This window comes from Carcharodon carcharias, chromosome 9 (genome assembly GCF_017639515.1).
Source record: "Carcharodon carcharias isolate sCarCar2 chromosome 9, sCarCar2.pri, whole genome shotgun sequence".
In the NCBI taxonomy this organism is placed as follows: Eukaryota; Metazoa; Chordata; class Chondrichthyes; order Lamniformes; family Lamnidae; genus Carcharodon; species Carcharodon carcharias.
The window spans coordinates 23,007,350-23,028,686 of NC_054475.1; the positions used below are offsets into that span (position 1 = coordinate 23,007,350).

Sequence of the window (21,337 nt, forward strand, 5' to 3'; positions counted from 1 at the left end):
CATTACTATTCTATTAACCCATTATTCTGCAATATTGAATGTTTGTAGAGTAACAACCATATGCTTTATGTCTGGTTTGTATTTTCAATATTGCCTGCATCAATTAAATAGTTCTTGAATTGCTATTGTATTAAAACACTGTTTACAAGATACACTGTCGTACTGAATGTTGTTACAATTTATATGGGAGGTTCATGACAGAATTGTAAAGTTTAGGAGATTGTAAAGTTTATATTTGGATAAGATAGTAACTTGATTGATATGTTTAGAATTTGTCTCTTGGTTTATAAGATTGCTTCCAGTCAGATGGGCAACCCTTACACTGGTCTGTCATGTCCCAGTGTTTTGTTTTCATTGCTGTACAACATACATTTTTCCCAATTGGAAATTGAGAAATAAATTTAAAATCAGGTATATCTGTGAAATGTTTTCAAAATTTTTATGTTTGTTTTTGGGCGTTGCCCTATGAGGCTGCCTGGGATTTGAATATATTCGCATTAACACAGTGAAACTTCGGCCAACTCTTGACAAAGTGCCCGGAATAAATGTGTCTTCACTCTGTGTCACCCGTTTGCGTAGACTTCCTTCCGGTCCCAGGACTGCGTAACTCATTTATTTCGGACAAGCGGCAACAGTAAGTCGGAGTTCGCTGAAGAGGGCAAATCTAACGGTTTTGGAGTTTTCTTCAACTTTCTGATCCCGGCGGAGAGGAAAAATTTTCCCGAATATTAAAGGTCGAGAGAACTGGGAAATGGCGGAGAGACTGATCCTCGCTCTAATGGCCATCTGGGTGGCCCGGGTGACGGGTAAGCAGCGCTCTGGCTCCTTACTGCTGTTTCAGGAGGGGTTTTAGATAAAAAAAATATAAAAAATACCTGGAAAAACTCAGCAGGTCTGACCTGCGCGTTTATATAGCGCCTCTAACGTGATGAAACATTCCCAAAGCGCTTGACACCGAGCTATGTTAGGACCGGTGGCCAAAAGCTTGGTCAAAGAGAGAGGTAGGTAAAGGGGCATCTTAACAGAGAAAAGTGAGGTAAGCGGGCAGAGAAGTCTAATGGACGGTATTCCAGAGCTTGAGGCCTAGACAGTTGAAGGCGCGGTCAGAAATGCACAAAGAGAGGTGGGGTTGTGGAAAGCTGGTGTAAACGGAAACTGAGTAAGGCGGTTTGACATGCATTACACATTGAGCAGATAAACAAAAAAAAAGTCGCGGAGCTTGGAGATTTTAGAGGGTTTTGGGGCTGGAGGCCATTAGAGATAAACATGGGGTGATTCCATAGGGGATTTGAAAACAAGGGTGTGAATTTTTAAAAATAAATGTGTTTTTTCTTGAGTGAGAGCCAATGTAGTGTTTGGTGAATGGGACTTGATTCAAATTAGGATTTGGGCAGCAGAGTTTTGAATGACCTCAGATTTGCAGAGGGTGGAATGTGGGAGGCCAACAAGGAGTAAATTGGAATAAGTAAGATTAGAGGCAACACAGGTGTGAATGAGCGTTTCAGCAGCTGATGAGATGGGGCCAGGGTGAATTTTGGCAATGTTGTCATGGCACAGATGTGACAACAAAATTGTGAACAGTCAGGTTCAGCTTCAGACAGTTGCCATGAAGAGCCAAGGAGTATTTGGCACAGGCATGGAGTTTTGGGAGGGTACTGAAGACAATGGTTTCTGGTTTCTCAATATTAGAGGAGCTTTCTGTTTGTCTATTGGACAGGAAGCTGGCATTAGAGGCAATGAAGGGTTCAACGGAGGTGGGATAAAGCTGTGTGTTGCCAGTGCACATGTGGAAATTGATGCCATGTTTTAGATGATGTTGATAGCATGTAAATGGAAAAAAAAAGGAGGCAGCTAAGGATGGATTCTTGAGGGATACCAGAGATAACAGTGTAAAAGTTAATAAGAGAAGCCACTACGGCAAAACCCCCCCCCCCCCCCCCCCCGCCATCTTAAACCAGTTTATATTTCACCCCTCTCCTTATATTCGCTCAGTTCTGTGGAAGGGTCATGAAGACTCCAAATGTCAACTCTTTTCTTCTCCTCTGATGCTGCCAGACCTGCTGAGTATTTCCAGGTAATTCTGTTTTTGTTTTGGATTTCCAGTATCTGCAGTTTTTTGTTTTTAGCCACTACGGGTGATTCTCTGGGTATGGCTGGATGGATAAGAATGAAACCAGGCAAGAATAACAATTGAGTTCATGAGACCATGCGAGATGACAGGATCAGGGCATGAATGTGTGATGAGAAGTATATAATGGAGAGTGAGATTTGGGGAGGAAAGAAGGGCAGTAAACTCAACACAGTTTAAGATGGTGATTGAAATTGTGGAGAATGTGAACTTGTTCAGTGTAGCAGCAGAGGGAAAGATGCTGGGAAGTTAAGATTGAAAAATTTGGAGTGATGCTTTGGTGGGCTGTACAGAAAAAAGAATTTAAATGTAGTGAGAAGGTTGGAATAGGGTGAGTTTCTCAAAGGAGATCAATGATAGGGCTGATTTACCTTTAGGTGCTCAGAATTTTACTGAGTGTCTATTTGGGGTACACCATCCCTGCACTCTGTATACAGTGAAGGGCTTGATAGTGTAAGTGGAGGAGCAAGGACAGAGAACTCCAGAGCTCTTCATTGGTGCATTGTTTATCTATAAGTAGCTGTGAATCATAGTTGTTCTCAGAAGACTTGTATTCCAGAACAAACCACACCCCTAAACCAGCTGTTCCAGCAATAACTTGCTTACTAATATTCAGTTTGGATTCTGCCATGCCACTTGGCTCCAGACCTCATTACAGCCTTGGTGCAAACATTGTCTAAAGAGCTAAATTCCAGAGATGGTGTGAGAGTGACTGACTTCAATTTTGTCAAAAGTAATGGGAATGGGGAAAACACTACCATGTTCACCTCTAATTCACATACCAACCTAACTTGGAACTTTTGACCCTAACTTGTAGGTTCAAAACCCCCGAACTCCTTCACTAATAGCACTGTAGATGTTAGATGGATTTCAGCGGTTCGAGAAGACAACTCACCACCATCTTCTCGAGCGAAATTTGGGATGGGCAATAAATGCCAGCCTTGACTGTGGCTCTGACTTCTCATGAACAACTAAGGAAAGGGACCTTCTTATTTAGTTGTGGATATAAGATACAAGACTTTCTTTTAGGAAACAGTATCCAAAGCTTTTAATCGAACACTTTATTGACTGCAATGAGAAAGATTTGTATCAATTGCAAGTCCATCTGTTCCACTATTGTTCTACAAAGTCACTGATACAATTATTAAGGGATTTTGTACTCTACCTTTTTTAGGGTAGGTGGTATTTGTTCATTGCATTGAAGTGAGGCTTTTGAATCTGAGGTTCCAGTTGCTGTGCTAGCTCACTAGTTGACTAACAGACAGGGTATCTCATTTTGGGTATTATACTAATTGCTAGAGGGAAAAAAGATTCTGTGTGTGACTTGACTAAAATCTTATTTTTGACTGCTCTTTTCCTCACCATTTGACTGAAAAGACCAATTATATGGCTGACCTCTTTTGTGTAAGCTGTTTAAATCCATTTTGCTTTGTCACTTGTCTGAAGCAAGTAAGTCACTCTGCCAGTGTTTGGTAGATGACTTGGGATTTTTGATTTGATTTTGGTGAATTCTGTGTTTCTTTGCTTGTCTCATGGTGGTATTAATCTCCTTTGTAACCTCAAAACACAGCTAATTGGCGTGTGTGTGTATGTATCACAACTTCAGATGTTAAGCTTTTCCAGTAAGTTGCCTAATCTTGATCATTGCAACATTGTAAGTTTGCTATATATTGATAGTTTGATCTCTTGGTTTCAATAATCTGTCTTATTGATTTGACATCCCTGCTGTCATTCCTTCTGATCATGTAGGATAAGTGGGATCTGCTTGGCATATTAGAGACTTTTTTCTTTGCCTCACTTGTAGACAACTGTGACCTTTCAGGAAGTTTTGACTATTTGACCTCAGAGGAATTCTGAATTAATGTATAAAGGCTAGTCAATTTATATGGCTTTGCCCCACAGTGAGTTTGCGATACCCTGTTGAATTGTCTTAATCTTATGCCAACATTCTTACCTGAAGTGCTATTGAGCTCATGTTGTTATAAACCCACTGTGATGAGTTTACTGCTCTGACATATTCTGTTGTTACTTATATGGCCCATGATATGTGAGCACTATAATGTGAACCTCAATGTTCACATGAAACTCCAAAAGCTATTAATGATATGTAATTTCCCCAATTATAGTGGATTTTGAAGATTTGTCTCTTGAAGTTTTGCCCTACTAGTATTGCTGAGCACTTTGTGCTAAACTGTAAATTTGAAAAATAACTGTTTAAAAACATTATACAATACTATGTATAACAACATTTCCAGTGTTTTCTGTTTGTTTCAGATTTCTAGCATTTGCAGTACTTTGCTGCTGATCCATAGTATTTTGCCCTTTTGGTACTAAATCTGCCATGTGTTGTTCCTTGGTTGCCAAGCACAATTGGGAAGGTTGGAACCTGTTCAGCTCCTACTTTGGAGATCTTGTGGGTTACTACACACAGGATGTTTTTGCTGTACAACACCAAATTTTGATTGTTTTAATCACTATTAATTTGATCTGTCACCTAAGGACAATGTCAGTTCAGTAACACAGAACATTTTAAATATTCTGCACATTTGCTTTGATCAGCCAGTTGCTTGATGCACAGAATCCTACTGCCTAGTTTGAGTCTGAGAAATCTGAACTCAAGCTCTGCTATTGAGAATTCTATTTACTTATCCAATGCAGGGAGCTTGGGTGCAGGTTGCCAAAGCCGAGGTTTAGGGGCGATACGCTGTAGTTTAACTAGTTATGCAAATTAGCCAAGTATTCTCCTGTTAACTGTTCAATTAAGGTTACCCTATCCATTGAGGCATTGGCAGACGGGTGGCACTTCAGTGCAGTATGACGCTTTTCTGGTTTCCTGAACAAACTTAATTCCTTAACTAACACAATCAAAGTGGATTGATTCACATTCAATTTACTGATAATAATAAGACCTTACTGTGTGCAAATTGGCAGTCAAGTTCATCTACAAAATAAGTAACTAATGCATTAACTGTAAAGCACTTTGGGGCATTTACAGGATATAAAAGCTGCTACTTTAATGCAAGTTAGTTTTCTCTTTACGTTATATCCAATTCTATGCTAAGCACCAGACTTGCTTGTCAGAGACTTTAACAAGGGCCTTGACCATGGACCAGAGGAAACCATGAACCTTGAATCATGAAGGAGAACTATTAGAATGCAAGTCTTTAAGCTGTCAGTTTAATAAATATAACTTACAATCTGCTTTTCTGTAATTAAGGAACGATCAATGTGTCCTTGGTCCTTTTATGCACTTTGGGAGGATTGTGTCCAGTGAACTGAATAGGCATTGGGCACTCAAATTCCAGTATGAATCAACAATTGCACATCTAGATCCTCAATTCTGCATCTGTCTGGTACACTTCTATTTACACTTGAACATCTATAAATGAGGAAAAATTTTGATTGCTCCACTAGCATACCTTGTACTTGGCATGAAGAGTGGTGAGTGGAGGTCAAACTCTTTTGCCATTCGCATTCATGTTCTCCAACCCTAGATTCTTTTGCAAAGTTGATGACGCTTAGAATAGCTTATTTCTGCATGCCCTTATTCAAATTCCCTCTTTACTAGCCAATGTCTAAAAATTTAACTAACTGAAATCTTGTTTTTAAGGTTAGGGGCCTAAGATACATGTGCAGCAAAGTCTTGAGAGAGTGTTCCTTATGGAACTTTATTTATATTTTGTTTGAAATTCAACAGCATTCATGAATAGAAGATAATTGTTTCAAGGAGACCACTTGTGTACAAAAGCACAGGCACAGTGTCTTAAGTCCAGTTGCCCAAAAACCAGACGTCTTTAGAATGTGCCATGCATCAATTTTAATTAAGTAAACTTAAAAAAAAATTACCTGGACAATTTGGCTAGTTATGGTGTGACACCTGACTAGTTACCTGCTTGGCTGTTTCTGTGTCAGTCTATTCTGGCACTCTGAACAACCCTTGACTGCACCTGATCTAACTTGGCCTGAACCGTGCACAGCCTGAACCTCCTGACCCAAAATCTGGCACTAACTTCCAGTAGCACCTCAACAGGACTGGTTTAAGCTAAACTTGCAGGGGAATGGGTGCCAGCATGTAAAGGTAGAAAAGTGGATTAGGTTCATAAAGGAGTAAAGGTGTTGGATCATACTAGAGAAGGAAGTCATATAATATTAGATAGTCATCCTTAGTCTGGTCCTATGTGGAATCCAAACACAGGTTTAAATGGCTATATGTAAATACACAAGGTATGGTGAATAGGTTTGTGGGCTTCAAGAACAAATAGCTGTTTTGGTGAGGTCTGTATGATTAATATTCAGGGATACAAGGTGTTGAGAAAAAATGGGGAAGGAGAAAAGTGAGGCGGGGCGATAGTGCTGATATGGAAGACATTGTAGTGTTGGAAAGCAAGATTGTCCTTGAAGGGGCAAGGACAATCCCTTTGGTTAAAGTTGAGAAGCAAAAAAGGAGGCAGTCACTCTACTGTAGACCTCCAAGTGGTGGTAGAGATAGAGGAGCAAATCTGTAGGGATAATGGAGATGTGCAAGAGCAATAGAGTGCTGATATTGGGGGGGCATTACCTAAATCGCTTGTGATAATATTAGAACAGTTAAAGGGCAAAGAGGGGGAGGCATTTCTGAAATGTGTTTAGGTGACTCTCCTTAACCAGTATAGTCTCTGCAGTTTGAGAGGGAGGAATTGCTGGATCTGTTGCTGGGAAATGAGGTAGAGCAAATGTCTTTGGATGAACACCCTTGGGTAAGAATGATCATCACATAAGGTTTAGATTAATAATGGAGAAGAGCAAGGAACAATCTAAAGTAGGACTTCCCATTTCAACTTAGATGAGAAGGGATTGAGCATAGGTAAAATGGAGCCAAAGACAGGTGGGAAAAACAATAACGGAACAATGGGTGATCTTTAAGGAGGAACTGTTCCTTGTTACAGCTTGGTACATTCCAGCAGGGACACAAAATATTGGAACTGGAACCAAAACCAAGACTCCTTGGATGATGAGAGAGAGAATATGATGATGAAGCAGAACAGGAGGGTGTATGTTGCATCTTAATGATCACCTCCCATTTTTCTAAACTCTGAGAAAACTGGGCCTCTATTCTCTAATCTTTCGTCGTAGGACAATCCTGCCATTGCAGGAATCAATCTGGTGAACCATTGCTGCACTTACTCTATGGCAATTATATCCTCCTTTTGGTAAGGAGACCAAGACTGTACACAGTACCCCTGGTGTGGCCTCACCAAGGCTTTGTACAACTGTCGCAAGACTTCCTTACTCATGTACTGAAATCCTCTTGCAATAAATGCTAGCATACCTTTTGCTGCCTTTCTTGCTTGTTGAACCTACATATTCGCTTCCATTGATTTTATGAACAAGGAATTCTTCAAGTGAGAATCAGGCCAAATACAATAAAGTTGAGAGGAAGTGGAAAAGAAAATAACATTGGAATAGCAGTTAAAAGGGAACCTAAACTCCTCTACTTGCATGCAGGTAGTAAGAGGTGAGTTGGGGCCTATTAGGAGTAAAAATGGTGATGTATGCTTACAGGTCAAGGCTTGAAAAGTTGGAGTACTTAGTCACCATTGATATGAAGGGAGAGGATGCAGATCCAAAAGTGATAGAAGTAATGGATGGGATGAAAATTGTTAGGGAGAATGTACCTGAAAAGGCCGGCTATGTTTTCTTTTATGCAGGCATCCACGATTAGGTAAGCATAATTCCTTGCATGCTTCTGGGTGGCACTAAAGCGCACATAAAAGGGTTCTCATGAGTTCCAGTCATGGCAACACGTCCACAGGGACAGAGGATGTAAGAACATAGCAGGAGTAGACCATTCAGCCCCTCGAACCTGCTGTGCCATTCAGTTAGATCATGGCTGATCCTTCTAATTTAATGCCATTTTCCTGCACTATCTCCATTATCTTTTATCTCTAATAAGCAGAAATCTATCAACCTCAGTCATTGAGTATATTCAAGACAGAGCTTCAACAGCTGGCTGGGGTAAAGAATTTCAAAGATTCGCCACCAACTGACTAAAGAAATTCCTCTTCATCTCAGTCCTAAATGATCTGCTTCTTATTCTGAGACTGTCATGTGGTTTTAGAATCCCCAGCCAGGGGAAACATCCTTCTTGCATCTACCCTTTCTAGCCCAGTAAGAATTTTGTACACTTCAGTGAGATCACCTCCCATTCTTCTAAACACTGAGAAAACTGGGCCTGTATTCTCTAATCTTTCCTCGTAGGACAATCCTGCCATCGCAGGAATCAATCTGGTGAACCATTGCTGCGCTTCCTCTATGGCAATTATATCCTCCTTTTGGTAAGGAGACCAAGACTGTACACAGTACCCCTGGTGTGGCCTCATCAAGGCTTTATACAACTGTCGCAAGACTTCCTTACTCATGTACTGAAATCCTCTTGCAATAAATGCTAGCATACCTTTTGCTGCCTTTCTTGCTTGTTGAACCTACATAGTTGCTTCCATTGATTTTATGAAAAAGGACACCCAAGTCTCTTTAGATGCCAACACTTCCCAGTGTCTCTCCATTTAAGAAATTTCTATTTTTTCCTACCAAAGAGGATAACTTCACGTTTTTCCACATTATGTCCCATTTGCCATGTTCTTGCCCATTCACTCAGCCTGTCTCAATCCCTTCGAACCCTCTTTGAATCCTCCTCACAGTTCACATTCTCACCAAATTTTATGATCAGCAAACTTGGAAACATTACATTTGGTCCCCATCCAAATCATTAATATAGATTGTGAACAGCTGGGGCCCAAACACTGATCCTTGTGGTACCCCACTAGTCAAAGCCTGCCATCCTGAGAATGACCCGTTTATTCCCACTCTGTCTTCTGCTTGGAAACCAGCCCCCAATCCATGCTAGTATATTACCATTACTCCCCAATCCCATGTGCTCTTAAGGTATAGGTCCAGCTCTACTTCAGGTAGAGTAATAATGGCATACACGTAATGGTAAAACTAACACATTTCCCAGAATGGCTACCGTCGGTATTCAAATTTATTTTTCAAACTTATCACTCTGCAACCCTCCATCACCTTTCTTTAACTTCACGTTTCTGTGTGTTTGATTTCTGTGCCATCTGGACAGTTGTGTTCTCCTCTCAAATCTGCTTTTGGGCCTGTGTGCCATTTTAAATTTTTCATGTGTGGTCCTGCTCTCTGATTTCTGTCTTTTTTTAAATTAAATTATACAATAGGTAATGCTTCATACAGGATTTGTTCCCAGTTCTTCCTCTATATTTCCAATTACTTTGCCCACTCAACTCCTGCCTCCAGTCTTAGAAAATTTAATATGATTAAGCGATGATGGACTATTCCCTCGTCATCTCCCCCCCCCCCCCCATCTCTGCCCCTCCAAAATCTATGATCTTCCAATTCTGGCCCCTCTCCCATGCAAGAAATGGGACCTTTAATAAATTATACCTTTCAGAATAAACATAATTCTAATTGAACTGATAGGCTTGGCATAAGGCCATTTCAGAGAAATTGTTTCATGCTCCCTCTGGATAAGCACACAAACAGCCTCTAGAAATGTCAAGACCTTGTGCTTCAGGCTTCCATGTTGATATTCCTAGGAAGATAGGCTGCTGCCTTATGTGTACCCTCCTGGTAAGGGCTAGCAAAAAGTGACCTTGAGTTAAATGATGGACAGCGGGGAGGTGACCACCCTGACATCTTGGTACCTGTCCCATATTCACTGGTAGAGAAAGTTTCAAACAAGTAATTGACATAGCCCTCAGAAATAAAAGTATGTTAAGGAGAGCTTGGAGATGGGGCAGTCTTCGTGGTGTGGTGTGGTGGGTGGGGGTGGTGTGCACGGTGGGGGAGGGAGGGAGGGGTGGTGTACCTCAGATGGAAGATGGACCAGGAAAGAGTTCCTGAACACTTTGGCTAGAAAGCACAATGCTGCCGATACCAGGTACTGACATCCACATTCTGCTAACTATTTGTTCATCTTCTGGATTTGGGAACAACACTTACTTGTCACGGGTCGTATACTTTTCCTGTTAATGCATCATGTCTAAACTGTTGCTTCTTATCAAGCTACCTTAAATTTTCTTACCTAAGACAGACAGTTAAGTATTTGTGTCTGTGACTCCTAACACACAGCTTTGCAGTCATCCTTAATTGCTAAGCTCTGCCACGTGCCCATGACTTCAGATATCCAGGACCAAAGCTTTGAAATTTCCCCCCTAAACCACTCGGTCTTTACGTCTTTCCTCCTTGAAGACACTCCTTAAAACTTACCTCTTTGACCAAGCTTTTGGTCACTTGTCCTGGTATTTCTATGTGGCTCAGGGTCAGTTTTTGATAACAGGCCTTTGAATTACTTTACTATGTCAAAGGAGTTATTTAAATAAAAATGGTTGCTGTTCAAGCTCCTGTGCAAAATTTAAAATACTGCCTGAATTATTTCCACTGTGCTTCAAACCGTGGTTTTCCTCATTCCCCACACCCTAGTGATGTCATCAGAAGGGGTTCCTTGGAACTCGAGAGCAGCTGATAGCAAGGGAAAAGGGACCGGTTCATAGTACCGGTAGAAGGACAGATACAAGATAGAATGGAAAATAACTGGCAGAGCAACAAAGGACGCAGATGCAAATGAGAATGAAGGAAGCAGGAAAGCAATAAATTGTACTGAATAGAGAAAGGGGGCTTGATCTGGCAAGAAACAGCAGGGAATAGGAAGACACCTCACCGAATATTGGTGAGTGGACTGGCAAGGAGCCAGGCTAAGGAACACCAGGAACTGAGGTAGCAGTTGAAAGGCAAAGAAAGTCATGGGATGCAGTGTGAGTGAGATGGTGATGAGGGAACCAGAAGAGGTAAGGGAGGAAGCAAGAAAGACATTGGGACACAGAGTTGGAAGGGGTGGCCAAAAGTGAAGTGGGGAGAATATAAAGAGTGAAGCCATATTTTCTCACATCTTGCCAGTTTTTAGAAAAAAAATCCAATTTAAATCCTCAGCTTCCTTCTCTGCACCATCTTACACTCCTAAAGACCGCAGAGGAAAAGGAAATAACAGAAAAAGAACAGATGCTCATAAAATAAAATAAAACAATTTTGCAAATGAGGACAGGGCAAACTAAAATAGAAGTAGTTAAAGGAGTCATATGATGACAAGAGATGGGTAAGATACTGTATATTCAGACTTCTTGTGAGCAGCGCTTTAGATGATAACTAACAAACTAATTGCTCTTAAGTACCTTAAACTAGTGAGCAACTTCAATAATTTATACAGGCTTTTTCTTTGATGTAGGCAACATAAAAAAATCTGCCATGGTGAGACTGGGTTAACGTTGAGATGACAAAGCATATTCTGCAGCTGAGCATCATTACAGGAGAAGAAGTAGCTTTTCTGATATTAAAGATTGCTTATAGGGTGTTCACACTTCATGGAATGTAAAAGTTAAATACTGCAGATGCTGGAAATCTGAAATAAAAACAAAATGCTGGAAAAACACTGTAGATCTGGCAGCATCTGTGGAGAGAGAAAGTTAACATTTTGAGTCCTTCTGACTCTTCAGAACTTCATGGAATGTCTTTGTGTAATAATTTAATGTCTTTTTAATGACATAATTGGACTCAATTTTATTCAGGAACCCTAATTTCAAAATTTATGCTTCTAACTTATAGTTGGATCATATCTGAACTTTTTCACAAAGTGCTTTGGCTCCAGCTAATTGTCTGATGTCCAAGTTTATTTAAATTCACTTTCAAATTTTTCAAGAGTAGCCAATTCAAAAATGAACCAATCTAATTGAGTAACCAAAAATTTCCAAGCTTTAGGAAGCTCTCCTCTTGGTTTAAATTATTAATGTCCTCAAAGTTTTAAACTAAAAATGTGGGTGTGAAAATCTTTGGGGCTCAAGCGCTTGCACTTACTGTTGTAAGTTGTTGAGTGGCTTAGATGGAAGTGCAATCCTCAGGTCTGCAGCCCTTCAATGCTGCTGTGGTCTAACCTCATTAATATTTTCTGTACTTTCAAACCCTTCCTAATGTTGCAAGCTTCCGAGCACTTCCTCTCCAATAATGCTAGATACTGGTATCTCTTAAGTACTGTACCCTTTTATCCTATTCATTGCTGTTATATCTTTCTTGCTATCAGACACTGAAATCATCCAGTAAACTAATACTTGTGTTCCATGATGCTAATTCCAGGCTCTCCCTTCATAGCACTGTGATGCCTACCCCCTCCTTCATGACTGCATGATCCATTAGATCTGTAGAACTGGGCACATGTCATATAATGTTGTTTGCCTGTGTAGTGATGCTTCATGGCTTCCTTTAATTATTTGTGATGAAATCTGAAGTTTTCAGGACCAATGGGGAAATGTGAGAATTCCCATCTGCTGAGATGGTTTTTCAGATATTCTGGTGGGTGCACTGACTTTGGAGCCTGTATTTTTTTTAGACAGAGAAACTAAAACTTAAGGTTCCTAGGAAAAGGTTTGTGACTTTAGATTTCTGGTTGTGACATTAGATTCTTAAGAAATCTGACTGTGATCTTAGGCTGCTAAGAAAATGGAAGCTTTTTGAAACCAGAAGGGAAAAAACAGAGCCCTCAGATCAGATTTCAGCAGGAGAACAGTAAAGGCAGGATCGAGAGAGGATGTGTGTAGAACAGCTGAAAAGAAGGAAACTTGAAGATTGGATGTAGCAGCGGTGATAGTGAAATTAAGTTACTGCCACCACTTCTGTTTTTGGAGGGACCGATTATTCGGGTCAGGCATGCAGTGCACCGCGGTGTTACGGAGTAGTCTGATGAAGGTGACTGGGGAATCCATGCCATCAGGACGTTGAGCCGAGCCGAAGAAGTTCTGCAGAGATACGCCTTTTCAGCGACCACCACATCTGTGAAGCGCTGATGGAGAAAAGCTGCTGTCGGAGGTGACTCGGTGGCCTCATCCTTAGTGAAGCTTGAGGACGTCTAGTATTAAAGGTCTTGGTGGTGCCATAAGTGCTGAGAGGGCTGCCAGTAAACCCCTGAAACGTATCTTTTGTAGTGGCTATTTTAAAGTGTAATAGTTTTTATTGAGTGCAATTTGCCTGTTAATTCGTGTTTATTTTGGTTTGATGAAATAAAAGTTATAGAAAATGAAACCTTGTCCATTGGTTTGGGGTCATTTGGTATGTTTGGTTCTTTTGGTTAAAGCATCTCCATGAGAATCATATCACTGCAGATGTGTTTAGACCTACATAACTTTTTATAGGAGGGGACCCTGCTAGAATAAGGGAGGGCCAAACTAAAGCAGAAATGGATTTGAAATGCTTGACCAAATCAAAGAATTATAACAACTAGACTAGATGGAAAGAGGGGATAAAAGTCTGATTAAGGGAGATATCTTCCAGATTTGAACTTAATGTGCTAATTGATCTCTCATGGTTGAAAGGAAGATTACCTAGTGAAAGTTGAAACTTTTTTTTTAAAAGGTGATTGTGGCAAACCTCCACAGCTGGCCAATGGCGACCTATCTGATGAATTCCATTCTCAGAGCTCATTTCCTGTCGGCGCCAGAGTCTTGTACAAGTGTTACCCGGGTTACATTATTGCAGGACTTTCAAGATTCATTACCTGTGAGGCTGGGTCAGTTTGGGGACGTTTGTTGATCACTTGTGAACGTAAGTAATCAGAACAATTTTATCCTTTTCCCCTCCCCATGTTGTTTCCCTGTCCCATTCTATTCAGAAAGAAACAACTTGGCTGGAATGTTGTTCCATGGATTCAAATAGTTTGTTCTTGAGTATTACCTATTACTCCCAGATCTGTTGGAAAGATTACTGAAATTCTGCTTATCCTTATCTTTCTAGTAAGAAAATACCAGACCAAAGTTTTAAGGAAATTGCGTCCGTGATTAGGATGACACTAGAGCTAGCTCCCTCCTTTTATGATAGCTGCTGAAAATAATCCTGAATCCATGTAGATTGTTTTAATGTTGGCTATCTTGTGGAATTTTTACCTTGCAGTTTATTTGCTTGGCCATAACTTTGAAAATAAACTGGAGTAGCCTGATATTTTGGAAAATTATGTATCAATTTATTTGAAATTTGTGCTGGAAAGACCTTTTGGAGAGTTGTAAAGTCTCTACTTTTTCCTCTTTATTTCCCTTCTGTAGCAAGAAACTGTGGTAACCCAGGGGAGATTAATAATGGATATTACACAGAAACTAATACTACCTTGGGAAGTAAAGTTACATTTTATTGTGCCGCAGGGTGAGTATTCTGTACACAAATGGCTGAAAGTAGCTTATTTAATTTTAATGACACCTTGAGTTCCTTAATAATTTAATTATTAAAGTGTGGTTACAGCATTTCTATGCTGATACAACAGTGCAGCTTAATACCAGTCTAAGAAGGTGGTAGGACTGAACAATTTCTCCTTTAACTTGTCTCACTTCCTCCAAATAAAAGGTGTGGCTATGGGTATCTGCATGGGCACCAGTTATGCCTGTCTCCTTACGGGGTATGTGGAACATTCCTTGTTTCAGTCCTACTCACGCCTCCTCCCACAATTCCTTTTTTTCAGTATATCGATGACTCTTTTGGTGCCGCTTCATGCTCTTGCCTGGACCTGGAAAAATTTATCAATTGTTTCCAATTTCTACCCTACTGTCACCTTCACATGGCTCATCTCTGACACTTCCCTTCTCTTCCTTGACCTCTCTCTCAATTTCTGGTGATAGACTGTCCACCAATATTCACTACAAGCCTGCTGACTCCTACAGCTCCTCATACCCTGCTCCCTGTAAGGACTCCATCACATTCTCTCAGTTCTTTCGCCTCCGTCGCATCTGTTCTGATGATGCCACTTTCTCAAAATGGTGCTTCTGACAGGGCTTCCCTCTTCCTTAACGTTTCCCACCCACTGTGGTTGACGGGGCTCTCAACTGTGTCGAACCCATCTCCCATGCCTCTGGCCTCACACCTTCCTCTCCCTCCCAGAACCATGATAGGGTCCTCCTTGTCCTCACTTTACACCCCACCAGCTTCTGCATTCAAAGAAGCCATCCTCAGCCATTTCTGCCAACTCCAGCATGATGCCATCACCAAACACATTTTCCCTTCACCACCACCACCCCCCAAGTCGGCATTCCATAGGGACCATTCCCTCCGGGACACGCTGGTCCACTTCTCCATCACCCCCCAACACCTCATTTTCCCCCCCTCCCCCACAGCATCTTTCCATGCAATTGTAGAAGGTGCAACACCTGCCCCTTTACCTCCTCCCTCCTCACTGTCCAAGGGCCCAAACATTCCTTTCAGGTGAAGCAGCATTTCACTTGCACCTCCTTTATTTTGGCCTACTGCATACGCTGCTCCCAATGTGGTCTCCTCTACATTGGGGAGACCAAACGCAGACTGGGTGACTGCTTTGCAGAACACCTTTTGGTCTGTCTATAAGCATGACCCAGACCTTCCTGTCGCTTGCCATTTCAACACACCACCCTGCTTTCATGCCCATATGTCCGTCCTTGGCCTGCTACAATGTTCAAATGAAGCCCAACGCAATCTTCCAATTAGGCACCTTACAGTCTTCCAAACTTAACATTTTCTGTTTTTGTTTTAAATAAACACCACCTCTGTCAGAGCTCTTGTGTTCATCCTTTCTTAAGTTGACTCTGGTTGATCAAGACTTGGGGAGAGGCTACAGATGCATAGACATCCTGGTCTGTGGTCCCTATGGACTCTACCTTGATCACTTCCCATTCGTCCTCTGTTCAGAGGCAAGGAAACTGCCAGAATACTGGTACCATATTTCCTGACCCAGCTTCCCCTTCACTAAATAGGATAATCCATGCTGTTCGGTTCCCTTCACCTCATTATAAACCTGTGGGCCATTCCCTGATCATGATATCATTTACAAAGGATGGAATCCAGTTGTCCTCTGGTGTTAAGCTCATCAGTATTTTGATCAAGCATGCAACTCCCAAACATGGAGCAGGCAATGGCCTTGGATTTATTCTTAGCCTCCCTCATCTTCAATAAACTCATTGATTGTTCCCTAACTCTGTTGGAATACCTTCACCTCATCTGTAACAGTCAGGAGGCTTTGCAACAGTCCCTGGATTACATCCAGTCCCTCCTGGTTTGCCCCAAACAGAATGCCTTTTCGCTGTTTCCTGATTGCCTCTGTGTTCCCAAACACTCACATCAGCCAGATTCCAGGCAGCAGTTCCTGCCAATACTGCTATCCCAATCCATTCTCCTAAACCCTTTTTCCTTTTTTGTCTCTTTTTTTTCTTCCTTTTGCTACATCTACTTTACTGGCTCTCCTTCCCTTCTTATGATTCCCAACCATTCTTTGCTGGGAAATCCATCACTCCTTTTCCCACCATAGTATGTTCAGTATTCTAATGGGCCTAACCCTTGATGGAGGGCAATGTGCCCAAAATGTAGTATGATGGGCGCTATTTCATATCTCGTTTCATTGTATAATCATTTGAGTGCGGATGATTATTAGTCCATTTGTTACAGATTTGCTGTAAATACCCATCGGGTTCACTTAAGGAAATCTACCATCCTTACCAGGTCTGGGCTGCATGTGACTCCAGATCCACAGCAAAGTGATTAATCCTTAACTGCCCTCTGAAATAACCTATCCAGCAACTTGGTTGATTAAACTGCTACGGAAAAGTTAAATAAAACCAGATAAACCACCAAGCATCAGCCTGGGCACAAGATATGGCAAAGACACATCCTCCTCATTCATCCCTGCAGAGATCAGCTAGCTGAAGCTTATGTTAAAATTTGAGAGCTATGCAACAGACTAGCCCAGCAGCAGCCTGAATTAGTCATACTCGCTGAATCATAGCTCTCAGCCAATATCTGGGACTCCTCCATCACCACCCCTCAGAATGCCCTGTTCCACTAGCAGGATACACCCACCACACAGTTGGAAGGACATGGCATTGACTCTGGACTCCATGAAGTCTCATTACATGAGATCAAATGCGGGCACGGAAATCTCTTGCTGATTACCACATATTGTCCTCTCTCAACTAATGAATCGGCACTCTTCCAAGTCAAACACCACTTGGAAGAAGCACTGAAGGTAGCAAAGGCACAGAATTTATTGTGGTTGGAGACTTCAGTGGCCATCACCAAGAGTGTCTCTGTAGCACCATTACTAACTGAGCTGACCAAGTCCTGAAGGACATGAATGCCAGACTGAGCCTGCAGCAGCTGATGAGAACCAACATGAGGGAGAAACTTAACTGATCTTTCCCATACCAATCTACCTATCGTAGATGCACCTGTCCATGACAGTATTGTGAGGAGTGACCAATGCACAGCCTTTATATTGATGGAGCGCCATCTTCATACTGAGGACAGTCATCATTGTGTTGTGACACAAGCACTAGTGTTGTGTGACACTAAATGGGAGAGATTCATTACAGATATATATTAGCTAATACAGGGCATCTAAGAGGCACTGCAGACCATCAGCATTAGAATTGTATTTCACCATAAACTGTAACCTCATGGCCAAGCATATCCCTCACTGTCAACCCTGGTTTAAAGAGCTATGTATGAAATGATAGCAGGAGCAGCACCAGCCATCATTATAAATGAGCTCCCAGCCTAATGAGGCTACGTGACTGGAATGCATGCATATTAAACAGCAGAAGCGACATGCTATAAACAGAGTTAAATGACCTCTCAAAAATACAGGTCAGATCAAAGCTCTAGTCTTGTTTTGTCCTGTCATGAATGGTTGTGGATGATTAAATAATTAATAGGAGGAGGAGTCACAATGAGCAACATCTGCAATGATGGAGAAGCCCAGTACACCAGTGGAACCATCTTCAGCCAGCACTACCAAGTGGATGCTCCTTCTCCGCCTCTCCACCAATGTCAGTTTTCATCACAGTTGAGTGAAAATTGGTTATCAAGAATCAGCCAAGCACACTAGATATAGCAAAAGCTATTGGGTGCAACTGGCATCTGGCTGTAGTGCTGAAGATGTGCTCCAAAAATGGCTACCCCGCACCAAGCTGTTTCAGTACAGTTACAACACTGGCATTTTCCTGACAATGTGGAACATTGGCCTAGTTATGTTGTTTCCAAAAAAAGCAAAACCAATTTAATCTGGTCAGTTACTGCTCAGTCAATCTACTCCTTGATTATCAAAACAATAGGTGTGATTGACAATGACTATCATGAAGCACTTAGCAATAATTTCCCCAATGCTCGGATTTGGTTCTACAGGGCCAGTCTGCTCCAGAGCTCATTATGGTCTTGGTTCAAACACTGACAAAAGACGCAAATTCTAGAGGTGAGGTGAGAGTTACTGCCCTTAATATCAAGGCAGTATTTGAACAATGTGGAATCAATAAGTCCAAGCAAAATTGAAATCAATGGGAATTGGGGGATATGGGTGAACTTGCCATTAGCTGCAATCATAACTAACACAAAGGAAGGTCAATGACCTCTGTCCCAGAACATCGCTGCAGGAATTCCTCAGGATGGTGTCCTTAGCCTGACCATCTTAAGCTGCTTCATCAATGAACTTCCCTCCATCGTAATGTCAGAAATTGGAATCTTTGCTGATGATGGCACACTGTTCAATTGCATTTGCAACACCTCACACTGAAAGAGTCTGTGCTTGCATACAACAAAACTTGGGCAACATTTCACACCTGGGCAGATAAGTGGCAAGTAACATTTATGCTGCATAAGTGCCAGACAGTAGCGCTCTCCAATAAGAGAGAACCTAACTATCTCTCCTTTTAATACTCAATAGAATTAGCATCATTGAATCCCCATCATCAACATCCTGAGGCTTACTATTGACCAGAAAGTTTAATAGAACAACCACATAAATGTTGCAGCTACAAGAGCAGGTCAGAGGCTGAGAAGTCTGCAGCAAATAACTCACCTACTGACCCTCCAAACCCTGTTGACCATTGCAAAGAACAAGTAAGGAATGTGATTGGACACTCGGGGAGGTAGAGAATAAATTTCTAAAGGAACTCAAGAAGTTTGATGCCATTCGAGACAAAGCAGCTCCACCACCGCGCACAGTTGTAGTGTGTACTATCTACAAAATGCGCTGCAACAAATCGCCAAGCCACCTTTTGGCACTTGGCAAACCTGCAGCCTCATCAAATCCAGAAGAGCAAGTAGCAGGTGCATGGGAGCACCGCCACTTGGAAGCTCCCGACCAAGTTCTCACCATTCTGACTTGGAATATGTCACCATTCTTTCACAGTTGGTTGGTGAAAATCCAGGAACTTCTCCGTAACAGCACTCTACCACATGGACTGTAGTGGTTTAAGAGGCAGCTCGTCACGACCACCTTGAGGGTAATTGGAGATGGGCAATAAAATCTGGCCTAGCCAGCGACGCCTACATAAATGGGGAATAAAGTAATGCAAACTGTTAATCATGCTTTGACCCTTGTACAATAATAATGCACCCGCCTGATTTTTAATCTGTCCATTTAGTAAGTAATCTAATATAATAAAAAGAGCACAAAACCAAAATACTGTAATTATTTTGTTCTGTGGTAACTCTTACTTATGCACTTTGATTCTTAACCCTCATCCTTGATCACTCTGCTGTAACATTTAACTTGGTGCGTGATGAGTGACTTTGTTTTGACTTTATAGTTATCAGATGGTTGGTAGAAACTACCGGATTTGCACAGCTGATGGGTGGGATGGTCAAGTCCCAACATGTGATCGTAAGTTTAAATTTCTATGTTTCTTAAAAGTTTGACTTGTTTTGGTCCATTTACCATTATTAAACTATTTTTAGGTTAATTCTAGGACTTTCTGTGGGGCATTTCTTTGCTTCTAATCCTCATTTTTCTTAAATGTCTGTTCCTGTCTTTCTTTACACTTGACCTTTTCAGTGTGACATATTGGGTTGTGTGCCAGGGGAGATAGTACTTTTTGGTGGTAGGAAATACTCAACTGATTTTGCTTCAGCATGCTATGGTTTTTTTTTTTGTTGCAGGAGGAAGGATCCAGGTTGCATCACTTTTTTTGTCAGAAAAACAGGGTGATGGGTGAGATATGGTGCAGGTGCTCATGGTGGGAAGCAATACAAGAGAAATGGCAATGCTGAGAACTATATAGCGAGTGGGAAGGAGATCAGGGGTGTCCAACCAGGAGAGTTCCGCACTTATTTATAGGGCAATGTGTCACGGATGCCTTTTGGGCCGTTATTCCCGGCTGGCATGTTAGACCATCAGTCATATTTTTTTTTTTTTGCTAGAGACTGGAGAATTGTTTGAAGAGTGATGCAAAGTCAGCAGTGGCTCATTTGGTAGCATTTTTGTCTCTGAGCCAGAAGGCTGTGGGGTTCAAGGCCCAGTTCAGGAGCCGAGTACAATAACCAAGGCTGACGCTCCAGTGTAGTATTGAGGGAGCGCTACATGCCTAATGTGCCGTCTTTCAGATGAGACATTACACTGCAGCTTTTTCTGCCCCTCAGATGGATGTTTAAAAAAAAAACTCCCAAGGTATTATTTTGAAGAGTAGGTGAGTTACTCATGTTTCCTGTGCAATATTTATCCCACAACCAACATCACTAAAACAGATTACCTCGTCATTATTATTATTGCTGCTTGTGGGAGCTTGCTGTGTGCAAATTGACTGACTGTTGCTGCATTTCCGATATGGCAGCAGTGTCAATACTAAATTTTTCTTTGGCTGTAAAGTGCTTTGGGACACCCTCTGGTCACAAAAGTGCAAATCTTATCTTTTCAGTAGGAGAGAGAAGTGACATTGAAGGAAATGAAATCACAGGTATTCAGGATTGCAGGTACTAAGAGGCTGAGCGACTGGAGGGAAGTCGATGCTTGGAGCATCTTGAGGGCCAATCCATTCTGATAGAGCAATGCTTTAATTCGCCTGATGAGGAGAATCCTCTAAGAAAGTCTTAGCTGTATATGAAGTATTAATATACCATTTTACAGTAAAAATCCCTAACCTACCTTCCTTCCATCCTCTGTCAACCAGTGGTAGTTCTAACCCTTTTAACTGCTACTTTATGCGCAGAAATCCTATGATTTTTCTCGTTCTGCATGAGGCAGGCAATTAAATCGTTCTTAGCCAGCGTTGATCCCAAACTCCCAGCTAATCTTGTACCTCATCGTGAAGCTGAATAAACTTCCAGAACATTTCTAAGTTTTAATTTAGAGTTGGTAAAATCCCTGGCACTATGATTTGATACCTGGGG

At 41.5% G+C, this 21,337-nt stretch overlaps 1 protein-coding gene across 4 annotated transcripts in view; it reads left to right on the top strand.

Moving 5' to 3' along the window:
- Positions 1–571: 571 nt before the first annotated feature.
- LOC121282356 (C4b-binding protein alpha chain-like) overlaps positions 572–21,337 on the top strand; it is a 45,793-nt gene continuing 25,027 nt past the window's right edge. For 2 of the 4 annotated variants that reach the window (XM_041196058.1, XM_041196060.1), the window contains exons 1-4: positions 572–806; positions 13,583–13,771; positions 14,266–14,362; positions 19,762–19,835. In XM_041196058.1, coding sequence (XP_041051992.1) covers positions 752–806; positions 13,583–13,771; positions 14,266–14,362; positions 19,762–19,835 — 415 coding nt within the window. In that variant the 5' untranslated portion in view covers positions 572–751. The remainder of the gene's footprint in view (positions 807–13,582; positions 13,772–14,265; positions 14,363–19,761; positions 19,836–21,337) is intronic. The other 2 variants (XM_041196059.1, XM_041196061.1) reach the window with 1 other exon arrangement.